The sequence below is a fragment of the Hypanus sabinus genome, chromosome 6, assembly GCF_030144855.1.
Source record: "Hypanus sabinus isolate sHypSab1 chromosome 6, sHypSab1.hap1, whole genome shotgun sequence".
Taxonomy (NCBI): Eukaryota; Metazoa; Chordata; class Chondrichthyes; order Myliobatiformes; family Dasyatidae; genus Hypanus; species Hypanus sabinus.
Genome location: NC_082711.1, coordinates 11,483,685 through 11,501,346, shown reverse-complemented (window position 1 = coordinate 11,501,346; position 17,662 = coordinate 11,483,685). Strand labels below are relative to the sequence as shown.

Here is a 17,662-nt window from a genome sequence, read left to right as displayed (position 1 = left end):
TGGAGCTGGTACGTGCACAGCACATTTGTGGAATGTAAAAGACATCGCATCGTGATCTCTCTACAAGCAGTGAAGTGACCTCTATCAGCATCTACAGAATTATAAGGGAAGCATGGACAAGATCCTTTGACTCCAGACAGTTAGGAGGTGGTAATTTAATAGGGATACTTACTTACTTGCTGCTCATTACGCTGCTAGCATTTAGGGCAGCAATGAAGGTTCTTCATGTCTGTCTGTATAGAAGGACTTAACTTTGCTGTTTCCATAACAATTTTGTTTTACCAGTCAGGACTGTTAACCCTGAGCTGAACCACTGAACCTAAAGGGCCAGTGGACCACTCTTTGTCTGGCCTCTACGCTTTGAGTGTTGGCGCGTGGCCAAGTGGTTAAGGCGTTCATCTAGTGATCTGAAGGTCGCTAGTTTGAGCCTTGGCTGAGGCTGTGTGTGTCCTTGAGCAAGGCACTTAACCACACATTGTTCTGCAATGACACCGGTGCCAAGCTGCTTGGGTCCTAATGCCCTTCCCTTGGACAACATCGGTGGCGTGGAGAGGGAAGACTTGCTGGTCTTCCATTTAAAAAAAAACCCTGCCCAGGCTTGTAACCTAGAAACTTTCCAAGATGCAAATCCATGGTCTATCGAGACTAACGGAGGCTTACTACCCTTTGACTTGTTTGGCATGGGTGACCTTACCAAGAGCCAAAGCACAAGGCCCTGAATCCAGACAACAGAGCTCTCCAGGTCATTGAGGCATGCAAGCCTCTGAACTCTATGACAAGGTTATGGTCATATTGGAAGATTTAATCGGGATATCTAGGTTAAAGGTTGACAAAACATTGTGGGCTGAATGGCCTGTACTGTGCTGTAATGTTCTATGAAACTTGCTCATACTGAGCCCATCTAACTGCACAGATTACATCTGGCATCAGTACCTCCCATGAGGCACACCTCACCAAAGAGGGCTGGTGAGGTAGAGCAGTAGAAGGTTAAACAATCTGATGATACAAAGACAGATTTTTCAGACAAATCTCTTTATACACCTTGGATAGCAGAACATTTAAGTGACCTACAAGTCTGTAGACACAGTGGTTCATTGTTACAGGGAAGAAGGGATATGGGCATGGAAGAAATAAACCCACAGAGCAAACACAAAAACAGAACTGGTCACACTGACCAGTGCTTTGACAGAATACCTATTATCAAAAGAATTACTTAGTAGCTAATGTAGTGAACCCCAAGATTCTTAACCTGGCAATAAAATGACCCTTCTGGGAAGTAGAATATCTGAGGTGAAAGCAAATAGTTGCAGATTAAAAGTAACAGTGCAGACAGGGTAAGAATCTGTCACTCACTTTGAGTAGCCAAGAGAAGCATAACAAATGAGACTTCACTTACTGGCAAGACTAATTACCTGAGCAACAATTCCCTTGGCCACATGGCAAGGAAGGCTGGGACGACAATTCAGAAGTTTTAAAAGGGAATTCAGGCCATTCAGCCCATTAAGACTGATTTATTATCCCTCTCAACCCATTCTCCCGCCTTATCCACATAACATTTGACATTCACTACTATTAAACAACCTATCAAGCACTGTTTTAAATATACCTAATGGCTTGGTATTCACAGCAGTCTGTGGCAATGAATTCCACAGATTCACCACCCTCTGGCTAAATTCCTCCTTACCTCTGCTCTAAATGAATGACCCTCTATTCTGAGGCTGTACCCTCTGGTCCTAGACAGCCCCACCATAGAAAACATCCTCTCCACATCCACTCTATCTCAGCCTTTCAATATTCGATAGGTTTCAATGAGATTCCCCCACACCCCATTCTTCTAAACTCCAGTGAGTACAGGTCCAGCCAGAGCCATCAAATACTACTCATACATTAACCCTTGGCAAACTTGTAGTTTTTCATTCAGGTTTCTTCAGACACTGACAGACTATCAACTGAGTTTGCACGAGCTGTTCCACGATAGGAGTGAACATCTGATAATGAATGAAATCCCTTGTTTATGTGCAGGGCAGGTTTTATTTTCTTCCTTCTCTGGTAATTTCCTTTGTATTTGTCAAGGTGGAAGAGGGTCTAGAACTAAGGATTGGAAATCCCCAAGTATGAGTTTTGATTTGGTCAGATAGAATGAGAGCTAAACACCCTTTACTGTTACAATAGCATTGCAGAAGCTCAGATACTGGCCCTCCCTGCTAACAAATGGGTTCCCGATTTTACAGACATCTACTAATTGATTTTATCCTCAAGTTGGAAAATAGCCAAAAATCATTCAATGCGGTAAGCAGACTGCCACATGAGCTCTGACATCAAAGAGTGATAACAAACTGCAGAGAGAGAGCAAGAGCTGAAATGCACTATGTACATCAGACTTCTTAATTTAGTGGGAGTTTGCTCAAAGGTAAGGGTATCCATAAGTTGGATGTAACATAATCCTGGAATGGCTTGTACCTTTTACATCTATGATGAATGCAAAATTATATGAAAATGTTAAACTCTTGTGTTTATGTCCATACGTATCAAGACTTGTATTGGTTAGGAAAGACTCTGACTAACTCTGCAGCCAAGATAGCAAGACAATACTTTTATACCATCCCAGTGAGGGGGCTGTGGATTTGTACATGGGTAATGAATTTATTGCTAATCCAGATAGCCCGTGGCCAGAAGCACCATACTAGCACAGCAGTTAGTGTGACACTATTACATCTCGGGACATCGGAGTTCAGAGTTCAATTCCACCATCCTCTGAAAGGAGTTTGCACGTCCTCCCCATGAACGTGTGGGTTTTCTCCAGGTGCTCCAGTTTTCTTTCACAGTGCAAAGACGTACCATTAGTGGGTTAATTGATCATCATACACTGCCCTGTGATTAGGCTAGGGTTAAATAGGTGGGCTGCTTGGTGGTGCAGCTCACTGGGCTGGAAGGACCTGTTCCACACTATATCTCTGAATAAAAATAAACAAATCAATAAATAAATAGGAGCATCGAGAGAGGAATTATTAAATTACCCTTTGCTTTCAAAAGTTTAAACACAAAGATGATTCAGCTAATTATTCACACTGTGGTTTTTTTGGTATATCCAATTACTCTCACTGTGGTTTTTCTCCCCCAGTAACTATGCACATTTCTCTTTCGTCTATCCAAGTCGTCATCTTTTCCTCATTGTCTCCATCCTCAACCTTCATAGGAACACAGTATGTAATGGAATAAGGAGTTTTAAATTACAGAACTACTCAAGCATTATCAAACTATAAAACTAGTCATCTGTAATGACAAGTTGCAGTGTCTCCAAATCATGCATCCGTTTGCAATAGGTATGAGATTGACAAAGTGAGAGTACAACACTTTAAAGTTATCAAAAAATACATAATAAACAATGAAGTTTAAACAAAGAACTTGCAGTACCTTAAAGGAACTATGTACTAAGGTTTCATCTAAGTCGATCACTACACATTTCTTTCCAACATCAGATACTCTCATCTCTGGTAAGAGGTATTTGGCTGGAGGCTAAAGGAGAAAAAAAAACACAAAGGGCAAACAAAAACACAAATAAAAATAAAACAGGATTGATAACAGGACATACATTACTGTAGTATTATAAAATCAACTAGTTGCTGCAAAAATCAAAGATCGGAACTGCTGAGACCCAGACAGGCTACAAAATAATAATTTCATTCACCAATATGCACAGCCTCTTCAATGATAGTTCAGTCTTTGAAGGCCATGGCCAAATTTCAGGTAAAAATTCTCATATCAATAATTCAAGACTCCTTTCTGGGCACTTTTAACGAGAATACATTATTACAGAGTTATGGTGGCTTTTTTTTTGCACATTTTTCCTTGCGTTCAGGTCTTATTCTCAGGTCGAGATCCTGCTGCTACCTACCCTCTCAACCCTCCCAGACCACAAACGGTTGACTGTATCACCTCCTGAGCATAGAAGCTCTCGGATTTGAGTTAGCTCTCATTTTCCTCCCTGCTCCTAATTAGGACTGTATTCCCTGGAGTGCAGAAGAATGAGGGGCGATCTTATAGAGATATACAAAATTATGAGGGGAATACAGATATGGCAAATAAATGCAAGCTTTCTTGAGTTGAATGGTATAATTCTGCTCCTATGGTGTTAAAGTGTTCAGGTTGGGCAAGACTAGAACTAGAGGTCACAAGCTAAGGGTGAAAGGTGAAATATTTAAGGGGAACTTCTTGGGTTGTTTTCTCTGGCGTGGTAGAGGCAGACATATAAGAGACATTTAGATGGGCACATGAATATGAGGAAAATGAAAAGATATGGACATTGTGTAGGTAGAAGAGATCAGTTTAGTTAGCCAATTTAAATGGTTTGGCACAACATTATGGGACAAAGGTCTTGTTCCAATGATGCATGTTCTATGAAAGTAACTACAAGGGGGCTGTGCCTAGGAAATTATAGGGCTTCATGTTGTTGGTCTGTTCTGTTACCATTGCTCTGTTCATTGCACACTAACACTCTGACACATGATCCAACTTCAACTTCTGGTAAGACATATCATTTAAACATTCTTCAGTTCCAAACCAGATAATATTAAAGAAAGTCTGACAATTTTCTCTTGTGCTGACAGAAAACACTTCAAATTCATGAAGAGCATGTGTTATTTGGAACATTATGCCTAACGTGAGTGCCCAAGTGACAGTGTGTTGAACCAAGGCTTTTCACTCTCAAACTTTCTGTACAGATCTGGTCACTTCATTATGTGGAGGCCTTGGAAAGAGCGCAGAAGAGGCTCACCAGGATACTGCCTAGATTAGATGGTATGAGAAAAGAGGGGAGGTTGGACAAACATGGATTGCTTTCTCTGGAGCTGCTGAGACTGGACAGAAATTTGTCAGATTACGGGAGACTGGACAGAAGCCTGCCAGATTACGGAAGACTGGACAGAAGCCTGTCAGATTACGGGAGACTGGACAGAAGCCTGTCAGATTACGGGAGACTGGACAGAAATTTGTCAGATTACGGGAGACTGGACAGAAATTTGTCAGATTACGGGAGACTGGACAGAAGCCTGTCAGATTACGGGAGACTGGACAGAAATTTGTCAGATTACGGGAGACTGGACAGAAATTTGTCAGATTACGGGAGACTGGACAGAAGCCTGCCAGATTACGGAAGACTGGACAGAAGCCTGTCAGATTACGGGAGACTGGACAGAAATTTGTCAGATTACGGGAGACTGGACAGAAGCCTGCCAGATTACGGAAGACTGGACAGAAGCCTGTCAGATTACAGGAGACTGGACAGAAATTTGTCAGATTATGGGAGACTGGACAGAAATTTGTCAGATTACGGGAGACTGGACAGAAACCTGTCAGATTACGGGACAGAAGTCTGTTAGACTATGGGAAACACAGACAGGGTAAATAGCTGGAGTCATTTTCTCAGGGTAGAAATGTCAAATAGTAGAGGACATGCATTTAAACTATGAGGGGGAAAATTTAAAGGCCAAGTGTTAAGCAAATTGTTTTTTTTTAAAAAGAGTGGAGAGTGCCTGGTACATGTAGACAAGAGTGAAAGCAGATACTACAGTTCAGTTTAAGAGGCTGTTAGATAGATACATAAATGTGCAGGGAATGGCAGAAGGAACTTAGTTTAATCTGGCATCGCGTTTGGCAGAAACATTGTGGGCTGTACTATGTTCTATTCTATGTTGTCATCTGGTGACAACACAAACGCAACTTCAATTCACTTATTTTAAACTCTTTGTTGTGGTGAACCAGGTGCTTGTACCACCACAATTTATGGGTTCAAGGTGAGACAGGAAAGATTTAGAAAGGGACCTGAGGGGCATTTCGTTCACAGAGGGTGGAACGAGCTGCCAGAGGAAGCAGTTGTGGCAGGTACAATAACAACATTTAAAAGATACTTGGTTCAGAAGTACATGGACATGAAAGGTTTAGGAGACAGGCCAAATGCAAGTAAACGGGACTAACTTTAAATGGTTGGCGTGGACAAGTTGAGACAGTGTGAAATCCTAGATTCCCTAGTTCCAATGGTGGGATTTAAACTGATACCTCAAGTTAATTAGTCCAGAACTTTCTTACTGGTTCAATAATATGATCACCGAAGATGGTCTGGTCTCAGGGCCAATACCATGTTAATTTCCCTCCTATAATATGCCATACCCCTCCTCCACAAGACAATGAGCCATGCAACAATAGCTGAGCATACACAGTCCACAAAAGGACTTTATTGCTGAGCAACTGAGCAAATCTGCAGGCATTGGGTCAGAAGATGTCAATTATTAGAGGACCAACTCTATTGCTGTTTTATTAAGCTCAACTTGGAGACACAATAGTCAATTTGCTAACATCTTAGCAAAGGGCCTAAATTCCACTGTATTATACATGAATACACACAATACTGGCTATACTCAACTGTCAACAGCAATCACATAATCAGAAATAATTCTATTTACTTTAATATATTTTTTTACTGTTTGTTCATTTCACTAATACTTTTACTCATTATTAATATATGACTTCTACAGCCTTTACATCTCGAACCAAGATGGAATTTCATTACATATGGGCTGGAACTGCCTTTCAGTTTCCATATGAAAAATGAAACATAAATAACCCTCTTTAGCCCTGCAGGGAGGAACAGGACATGTTTTGCTGCTGTTGCTTTGTTGCCTGCCACATTTTGTATTGTCCTGCCCAGCATCGTGGGCCTGCTATGTTGGTGCCGGAATGTGTGGCGACAGTTGTGGACTGTCCCAGCACATCCTCGGCTGTGTAGGTTCTTAATGCAAACAGTGCATTTCACTGTATATTGATGCAGATGACTGTGTGTGCAGCTATAGAGAAAATTACAGGCCTCAAAGAAAATTATATCCATCCCCAAGCCTGAAAAATCTGCTAAAATGTGGAAAAGTGAAGGATAAACTTAGAGCATTCTGTAAACAACAAACAGAATTGTGCTCATGTAGTTTCAAGCACGCTTTTTATTGCACCTGTGTCTATAATCAACTTGACTCTGAGCCCTTTATCAGAGGAACTGGACATTTCAAATTAAAATTTGTACAATGAAGAGCTTTCAAGTAATTTAGCACCTTCATTTTTAATTACATTTATTTTAGCAATTATGCCTATGCACCCTGGAATTCCCATCTGAAGATCATTATTGGGTCAAATCTTTAAGTAAAAGCTCCAAGCTGACAAAATGAAGCCACCTTACGAGGAACTGAAATCCCAAGGTGCCAGCTTAGATTGGTTTCAGCTCCTTGAACGAATTAGCCTCTGGTCTGGGTTTCTGCAGTTAAGAGCACTGACTTCAGCAGAATGACGTTTGATAAGAAAAACAGTCTTACCGTACATTGCTCCTAATGTACACAGGATGAACATCAGTGTAATTCATTGAGTCAGACAGCTACAGCTTAACTCTCGACAGCTTTTACAACTACAGGATATCATGTCCGCAATGGGTGATTTTTTTTTAAAAAAACACATCTCTGCCCAATCCCAAATCCTGAACGCACCCGCACCGCCCAAATGCACTGAGTATCTTCCAAATGAGGTCTGGGAAAGCTGGTTTTATTTTAGTCATATTCTAGTTAATTTCCATGGGAACAACACCCCGAATAACCAAGTTATGCCATGCTATTAACCAGACTAACATCCAGTGTGGTTAGTGTAAATCATTTTGGATAAAAGCACTTTCTTAAAATAGATAACTGCAAAACTAAGGAGCAGATAAAAGGAAGCAGATGCAGGAAGAGAGCAAGCGTGAGGGCATTTATGTTGCTTCAAATCAAACATGAATTTGATTCTTTATTTTTGCTGGCTTGATTGGTTAATTGGCAGACACTGCAGTACTGTGTGACTGGCCAAGGTGTGCATTGGCCAAATGGCCAGCAACCCCAACAGCAGATGACTAACCAAGCAGTGGGCACCATGGCAGTACGCGACTGGCCAAGTGGCAGGCTCCATCACAGTGTGAGATTAGCCAAGCAGCAGGCACTGTGACAGCACAAGACTGGCCCAGTGGTGGGCACCGTGATAGATATATACATAGCAACGCCCCCACCTTTGCTCCTGGAAATAACATAAGATGGGGAGAACTTCTAGTCCTAAGAAAGGAAGCATGAAACTAACATAGACTAAACAAACTATACATTTAATATCATCTTGGTACATCTCTGAATGCTGTCAGTCCGATGGAAGCTCAGTTTGTTTAGGATCATGCGACGGTTAAATGAATTAGGATACATACAGCTCTGCACCAGGTTACCAGGAGTCAGATACCCCATGGGCTGCCCACAAGCAGTTTGAAAGCATGCAAGATGGTCAGAACAGAAAATGAAATAATACATACACCGGGACTGGGGATGACCTGCACCTGGTCAGACTGGAGAACAAAACAAAACAGACAAAAAAAGGAAAAATTCCAATCAATATGCAGTAAGAAAATACTTTTTGAAGAAAATTAAAGTTAACCAATGTCAAAGGTGGCTTTGTTTAACCTGTCATTATGAAACTGGCGTATATACACTGATGAAGAAGACACGATGATATTCTGCCCTTTGTACCACCAGTGCGAATTTCAATGGATGAAGACAGTGACCACAGAATGCTCAACACCAGGAAAAGACTGCTTTCGACTGTCTGTGTGCTCTTGGGCCAGACCTTCAGCAGAAATTAGGATCATACGTATAAGCTTGGGCATTGTTGAATGAGAATTGAACTGAAAATGTTTCATACCTAAACCATGATGAAGGGAATCGGGAAATAGCCGAAGATGTAAGTATTCACCGAAAAACAGGGAGAGTGGGGGACAGAGAGAGATGAGGAGCACACCAAAAAAAACAGGAGAGAAAGAGGAATGTTAGAGGGTAAGGGGATGAGGGAGGAGTGATGGCGGGGGATTGGGGGGGTTGATGGCAGGGAATCGAGGGGGGTTGATGGCGGGGATCGAGGGGGGCAATTGCGAGGGATCGAGGGGGGTGATACGGAAAGGATGAGGGACGGGAGATAAGGTGTCAAGGGAGGGATGATGGGTGGGAGGGGAGAAACGAGGGAGTGGTGGGAAGTGGAGGGATGAGATGAAGGACGGAAAGCAGATTGGGGCACAAGACTAAATAAGTTAATAACTGAAAAAAATATTGAACAAAGGAACTAACAGTAAATCACGAAAGTTAAGGCAGGCTCTCTACAAAGGACCACAGAGTTATTTAAAAATTAACTCAAAACCAAATCGGAAATGTCAGTCTCCGACGCAAGCCTGTGGTATTCAAAAGTTAACAAAGACTGCTGATTCTGAACTTTCCCTCGTGCTCCCCTTCAGCCGAATACTGGTCCTGCAGCTTAAGTTATTCAGTGCCAGTATGTGTGAAAGTAACCTTCAGTGCACTGATGAACAAACACCATCCAAGTATATAAGTGACAATAGGTCCCATGGTCAGCAGCAATCAGACTTGCTGAGCAATGGTCTGCTTGATGCCTCTTGGTAATTAACACCAACTTCAAAAGAGGCCCCTTATATTGGATGCCGGTGGATGGCAGAATTCTGATCGCTTCCACGTGATCTGTGGCTTAATCACAGAGCTGTTCCAATTATTAACATAACTGAAAGTTGTAAAGAACCAGGCACATTTGTCTGTCACAGATTGATACACCCTTCAGCCCACTGATGCCATGCTGACCAACAAGTACCCACCAACACTAAACCCATTAGCTCACATCAAACACTACCACCCACCTACACAGTAGGAACAGTTCACAGTGGCCATTTAACCTACCACTCACAAGTCAGTGTGAACATTTTGAAGGCAGAACACCTGGATGAAATCTCTACACAGACAGCACTATTGGTTGGGATTCAACCCAGTCACGGGAGTGACGAGGCAGCAGCTTTCCCAGCACAACTACTCGGTTGTTCTTGTGAGGAAACCACAGCAAGGGACCATAAATGAAAGATACATCAAACCAATTTCCTTTTATCAAACAACACACACAAAATGCTGCAGGAACTCAACGGGAGAAGCAGCATCTATGGAAATGAATAAACAGTTGATGTTTTGTTAGGACTGGAAAGGAAGGTGGGGGAAAAGCCAGACTAAGAAGGTGGGGGGGGGTGGGAATAGGAAGGAGAAAGAAAGACAGACATGTGAGGTGGTGAGAAATGAAAGCAGATGAGCGGCAGAAGAGGGATGAAGAAAGAAGCTGGAAGGTGGAAAAGGTAAAGTCTGGAGAAGGAGGAATCTGATAGGAGAGAAGAGTGGACCATGAGAGAAAGGGAAGGAGGTGCACCTGGGGAGGTGATAAGCAAGTGAGGAAAAGAGAAGAGGTAAGAAGTGGGGAATTGAAGAAGAGGGAAGAGAGGGTAGGGGGAAAATTACCGGAAGTTGGAGGATCAGCGCTTATGCCATCAGGTTGGAGGTTACCCAAAGGTTAATTGCATAGATTCCTAGTAAATCTCCATTGCAGAGGGTGCAAAGCTTTACCAAGATGCTGTCTGGATTAGAAGGCATGTCTTATGAAGGCAGGTTGAACAAGCTAGGGCTTTTTTCTTGGGAGTGAGGAAGATGAGATGCAACTTGATAGAGGTGTACAAGATGATAAGAGGCATAGATCAAGTGAATAACCAGAGTATTCTCCCAGTTCAGAAATGGCTAATACCAGGGGCATAATTTTAAGGTAATTGGGGAAAATATAGAAAAGGATGTCAGAGGGTAAACTTTTTTTTAAAACAGAGTGGTGAGTGAGTGGACAGCATTGCCTGGGATAGTGGTAGAGGCAGATCCATTAGGGACATTTAAGAAAATCTTAGAAACGCACTTAGATGATAGAAAAATTGAGGGCTATGTGAGGAGGAAGGGTTAGATTGATTTTAGAGTAGGTTAAAAGGTTGTCAAAACCTCATGGGCCAAACAGCCTGCACAGTGCTGAAACGTTCTACATTCCAGTTAATAGAAAGCTAAACGAGTACGAGAGAGAAAGTCAACAGTGAGAAAAAAGCAACAGCAAACACAAAGTTTGGGCAATATAGCCTGCTTGGGGTTGTAAACTCCACATAATGAAGAGCAACTTAAAGAGATTTCACATTCATAGAAACATTATGTTGTCTTGTTTTGCAACTCAATGAAGGATGGGATGCAGTTCTTGCTCCACTGCTACCACCATCGAGCGGGTGGTATAGAAGCTTTGGGTCCCACGGGAACAGTTTTACCCTTCAACCAAAAGGCTCCTGAACCAGTGTGGATAACTTCACACTCCTCAACATTAAATGAAATTGCCATCTAAAAACTAACTTTGAAGGATTCTACGACTCAATTCCTCAGTATTATCTAACTTTTTTTTATTTGCACAATTTGTCTTCTTTTGCACATTGGTTGTTTGTCAGTCTTTATTAATATTTTTCATAAATTCTATTGTATTCCTTGATTTTCCTGTAAATGCCTGTAAGAAAATGAATCAGGGTGGTAATATGGTGATATGCACTTTGATAATAAAATTACTTTGAGTTTGACTTCAAAGAGTGTAGATTTCTCACTCTCTTTAGGCCAAGCCTCTTCAACGTTACATAGCTGAGTGGAAATTTCAGATACTTACTTTGAATGGGCTACATGGAAAGAGAAGTTGCCTGTTTGTGAAATGAACAGGTCCAATACTTTACAACGGTAGCTGTAAGATCAGGGTTCAATTCCCACTGCTGTCTGTAAAGAGTTTATACATTCGCCCTGTGACTGCGTGGATTTCCTCTGGGTTAGGGTTAGTGAGTTGTGGTCAAGTTATATTCAAGCCGGGTGCATGGCAATACTTGCAAGCTGTCTAGTACAATCCTCAATCATTTGATTTGACACAAACGAAGCATTTCACTGTATACTTTGATGTATGTGACAAATAAAGCTAATCTTTAAGTGAGCAAGTAGAAATAAATCCAAAGAAAATCATCCAAGTGTTTATAGCTTGAAATTGCACAGCATTCTGACTTGGAAATATACTGCCATTCCTTCCAAATCCTAGGAGGGAGGAATGGGACTTGTTTTGTTGCTTGTTGTCCTGCTGAGCACTGTGGGCATGCTATGTTGGAGCTGGAACATGTGACAACATTTGTGGTCTGCCCCCACACATCCTCGTATGTGTTGGTTGTTGACGCAAAAGGCGCATTTCACTGTATGTTGATGCAGATGTGATAAATAAGTTTGAATCTAAATCTTGAAGATTCCACACAGAAGCAGACTGTGGAAAACTGAGAAAGAATTGAAAACATCCAAGGCCTTGATTTAACTGATTACAGCTTGAAATCAAGTGGGCTTTAAGGCACATTTGATAACTGGTGATGGCGATGTGCCACGGAAGTAAAACAAAGTCATTGAGGAACCCAAATTAAGGCATGGAACAAAACTTGGCAGATAAAATTCAATACAACAAAGTGTGAAGCATCACATTTTGGGCGCAAGAATCCCACATAGAAATGCAATTGAAAAAGAGTGAATAATGAATAAAGACTGGCTTGCTGATGCAAATAAACAAAATCAGACACAGGCATCACTGCAGACATGGAATAAAAAGGATATTCATACAAATAATCAGAGCATTCAACAGGCCTCATTTGAAATCTGGCTGCTCCTTTTGACAAAAAAAATCCGCCGGAAAGACTTGTGATTCAATAGGATGATGTTCAGGATGGTGGCGCTGTCGTTATCAAGCACACTCTCCTGTTTCATGGAAATAAATTTAAAAATTGATCTGATTGAGGTGTTCGGTATGAATTTAAAAATCCACTTGTGAATGCGAAATACGATGATTTAGAAAATCAGTTGTGCTTTCAGTATGTTCCACGAGGCTGTGGTGACCAGTGCTATCATGTTTGCTGTTGTGTGCTGGGGCAGCAGGCTGAGGGTGGCAGACACCAACAGAATCAACAAACTCATTCGTAAGGCCAGTGATGGTGTGGGGGTGGAACTGGACTCTCTGACGGTGGTGTCTGAAAAGAGGATGCTGTCCAAGTTGCATGCCATCTTGGACAATGTCTCCCATCCACTCCATAATGTACTGGCTAGGCACAGGAGTACATTCAGCCAGAGACTCATTCCACCGAGGTGTAACACTGAGCATCATAGGAAGTCATTCCTACCTGAGGCCATCACACTTTACAACTTCTCCCTCAGAGTGTCAGACACCCTGAGCCAATAGGCTGGTCCTGGACTTATTTCCACTTTGGCATGATCAACTTATTATTATTTAATTATTTATTGTTTTATATCGCTATATTTCTTCACTATTCTTGGTTGGTGCGGCTGTAATGAAACCCAATTTCCCTTGGGATCAATAAAGTATGTCTGTCTGTCTGTTTAACTGATAGACACCTTCAAAGAAAAGGTGTTAATAGGCATTGGAAAAGGTCAAGAGTATTATGACCAACAAAATTTGAGCTCACCCATACAGTTACATAACAAATTCTTGAGCCTATCATGCCACTAATCTGGAGTTATATTAAGTACCTCATAATCTTGTACACCAACAGAATACAAGCCTAGCCTTATCAACCTGTCCTCATTATTAGGACATAGAGGGCTATGGAATCGACACAGATAAATGGTATAGTGTGGATGGGGTCCAGCCTTTGTGGATGCGATGGACTGAAGGGCCAATTTCTGTGCTATATTATATTCTAATTTAACAGATTGGCATCACTTTAGAAATTCTGCACTGCACATCATTCAGGAATAGAAGTGTGCATAAGATGACAAGAGGTATATAGAGTGGACAGTCAGTGCCTTTAACTCAGGGCAGAAATGGCTAAAACAATAGGACATATTTTAAGGGGATTGGAGGAAAGTATAGGGGGGTGATGCCAGAGTTACACAGAGTTAAGTGCAGCACAGCAGTGTGATGCTTTATAGGGTCAGCAGTTGCAGGCATGCTATGCTGGTACTGGAAGCATGATGACACTTGTGGGCCTCCGTCTGTGTTGGCCATTGACGCAAACCACACATTTCACTGTATGTTTCGATTTAGATGTGACTAATAGAGCTAATCTTTATTTTTAATCTTTTAAGTGCATGGATGGTGGTAATGTATTAGGGAGATATATTAGGGACTCAGGCACATGAATGATAGAAATATGGAGGGCTGTGTAGGAGTGAAGGGTTAGATTGAGTTTATGAGTAGGTTAAAAGGTCAGCACAACATCATGGGCCAAAGGGCCTGTACTGTGCTGTACAGTTCTATGTTTCAAAAGGAGACAAACTAGCTTGAAAAGCTAAAACTGCCAGATTGAGATCTAGATTTAGCCATCAGTGAGATGGAATGTCTATATAACTTCAGGAATAAATCTCAATGGATTACATGTGTCATTTTACACCACTACAGACACTTGCGATTTCCTAGACCTGACAAAACAATTTAAGGTGCAGCACTCAAAGCAAAGACTTCAGAGGGAAGATTCAAACAGGGCTATTAGTTACAAATGTCCCTGGTTCTCAGTCCGGACTTTCATCATAATGAGGATCTATTATAATACTGTTCCCCAGATGAACCAGTGGCTGGCCTTCTCATGTGACACCGTGTGGAATTCTAGGGCTCAACACAAGTGCCCTGCAGTTAACCTTGCCTATTACTGGCTCAGTACAAAAGGACAGGTCTACTCAATAGTGGCAGCTCTCTGTAACCAGGTCTGGCTGAGTTTTATCAGTAGGTCACAGCACAAGCTGTTGCCACTCTAAATTACACTTTGAGAGAAAGAGGTATATAATCGTATCCTCAGCTTTTCCCAATGAGATTGGTTATTGCCCTTCAACCATCAGGCTCCTGAACTTCACTCAACTCTGAACTGACTCCACAACCTGCAGACTCACTTTCAATGACTCTACAACTCAGCTGCTCAGCACTTATCAATTAACTAACTACTTAATAGATATTTATTTATTCATTCATCGATTCAGCTATTATCTATGTATTGTTTGCACATTGTCTGTTGGCCGGTCTTTTTGTGTGTCTGTGTGTGCACTTGCATCTGTGGTTTTTCACTGATTCTACTGTAATTCTTTGCTCTACTGTGAATGCCCACATAGGGTAGTACATAGTGACATATACATATTTGATAATACATTTACCTTGAACTTTGGCAATCGGGCTGACAGAAGGCTAGCAGACTACATTCTGCACAATTTCCTTTACTTTTCTCAAAGCAGGGATACAAACACATGCCTGAGTGTTAACTATAAAACTGAAATCAGTAAGGTTTCATCAGTCTGCAGTGAGATTGCATCAAAACAATCTGGCATTTTGCAATTACAGGACTTCTGCGTGACCTTGCCAACTGTTAAAAATGGGAAAATATACAAGTCATTTTAAAAAATTGGATAGGTATATGGACAGGAAAGGAATGGAGGGTTATGGGCTGAGTGCAGGTCAATGGGACTAGGTGAGAGTAAGCATTCAGCAGGAACTAGAAGGGCCAAGATGGCCTGTTTCTGTGCTGTAATTGTTATATGGTTAAGTCCCAAGTTCGTGACTCAAAAATGCTATTTCTTCACCCCAGTCCTGATGAAGGATACCAGCCTGAAACGTCGACTATTTATTCATTTCCATAGATGCTACCTGACCTGCTGAGTTCCTCCAGCATTTTTTGTGTGGTGCCTCTCCACCTCTGCTCCATTTTCCTCATATCCTTTCCTAACATTCATTTATGGGGCTAACTTTCACTTGGATAGTTTTACACCAAATTTAGTTTTGACTTTATGACTACATTCCAAAACTATGTAAAAATCCACTAACACAAGAGATTCAGCAGATGCTGGAAATCCAGAGCAACACACACAAAATCCTGATGAAGAGTCTTGGCCCAAAACATTAATTATTTCTTCCTTTCCACCGATGGTGCCTGACCTGCTGAGTTGCTCCAGCATTTTGTGTGCATTACTCTAAAAATCCATTAAGTTGCTCCATAACTTGTATTCGAACACCCTTTTCCTGCAAGTACTTATACTTCATATGTCACAGTATATTTATTATCAAAGTATGTATACAGAATACAACTCAAGACTCATACTCCCACAGGCAGTCACAAAACAAAGAAACAGAACATAGAATAGTACAGCACAGTACAGGCTCTTCGGCCCATAATGTTGTGCCGATCCTTAAATGGAATGGAACTCATTCCTAGAAAAACATCACTCAAAACTTGTTTAAAAAAAAGTACAATGCCTAAAAGTGAAAGTGATACACTGGCCAAGTCTAACACTTCCTAATCATGGATCATACTGTCATGTCTTTAATGAGCTACCAATGCTCCTGAAAAACTGATCATTTTAGTAAGTATTCTAAAATTATACTGCCTATTGCACTCTGTTCCTCCTTTTTTTTTTAAAAGTTTCACAGGCTTCTGGATTTTTACAGTCTAAGCCCTTTTATTGGAAGACACAAGAGATTACAGATGCTGGAAATGTGAGTGAACACAAAGGAGGTGGAAGAATTCAACAGAATCATGCAGCATCTAGAAGAGAGATGGACGACCAATGTTTCAGGTCGAGACCCTTCACAAGTCCTTATGAAGAGATTCATCCCAAAGCAATGACTACCCATTTCCTTCCACAGATGCTGTCTGACTCAGAGTTCCTCCAGCTTGCTTATGTGTCAGTAAATGGAAAAAGCTTATCAGGACCAAGTAGCCCATAAGTGACGGTTCTTCCTTTTATTGGATGCATGGGCTACATGTCACACCAAACAGAATTCTAGGTAAGTTCAACCATTTAGATCAGCTTTGTTTATTCCTATCAAGTCACTCCTTGTTCTTTTCAAAAATGTCTTAAAAGTCAATAGTTCACATTGAGAAACAGAGGGGACAGTCACAAAGTTTAACATTAAATTCAATCACTCATGGTGATTGTGATTGTCATGTCATGACAGTTGTAGACCTCTTACCTAAGAAAGGATGTTTTGCCATTGGAGAGAAGGTTCACAAGAATGATTCAGGGAATGAAGGAGTTAATATATGAATAGATTTGATAGCTCCAGGCCAGTACTGGAGTTTAGAAGAATGAGGGGGGATTCAATTGAACCTGTCAAATATTGGAAGGCCTATACAGAGTAGACATGGAGACGACGTTTCCTATAGTGGAGGAGTCTAGGACCAGAAGGCACAGTTTCAGAAAAGAGGTGCAGTCTCTTAGAACAGAGACAAGGAGGAATTTCTTTAGCCAGAGTGGTGAATGTATGCAATTCATTGCCAAAAAAGGCTCTGGAGGTCAAGGTACTGGTATACTTAAAGCAGAGATTGATAGGTTCTTGATTAGTCAGAGTATCAAATGTTATGAGGAAAAGACAGGATAATGAAATTGAGAAGGATAAAAAAAAATCAGCCATGATGGAATGGCAGAGTAGACCTAATGGTCCGAATGGCCTAATTCTGACCCTTTTATCATTATGATCTAAATCTGTTACTTATCATTAAATCAATTCTGGCCTCTTTCTATTTAGAGATACAGCACAGTAACAGGCCTTTTCAGCCAAGCCGGCCTGCACCTCCCAATTACCACCTAACCTAATAACTCATCTCTGGGAGGAAACTAGAGCATCGAGGATTGGGAGAACTGTGGGAGACTTTAAGTTAGATATGGCCCTTGTGGCTAAAGGGATCAGGGGGTATGGAGAGAAGACAGGTACAGGGTTCTGA

General features: G+C 41.4%; 1 protein-coding gene across 4 annotated transcripts in view; it reads right to left on the bottom strand.

The window, feature by feature from the left end:
- The window catches only part of ctdspla (CTD (carboxy-terminal domain, RNA polymerase II, polypeptide A) small phosphatase-like a), a 243,551-nt gene that overhangs the window by 40,970 nt on the left and 184,919 nt on the right, over positions 1-17,662 (bottom strand). For 2 of the 4 annotated variants that reach the window (XM_059971713.1, XM_059971714.1), the window contains exons 4-5: positions 8,357-8,389; positions 3,415-3,516 (exon numbers count right to left, since the gene is read on the bottom strand). The exons of 1 other annotated variant lie outside the window; for it this stretch is intronic. In XM_059971713.1, coding sequence (XP_059827696.1) covers positions 3,415-3,516; positions 8,357-8,389 — 135 coding nt within the window. The remainder of the gene's footprint in view (positions 1-3,414; positions 3,517-8,356; positions 8,390-17,662) is intronic. One more of the 4 variants, XM_059971715.1, reaches the window with a different exon arrangement.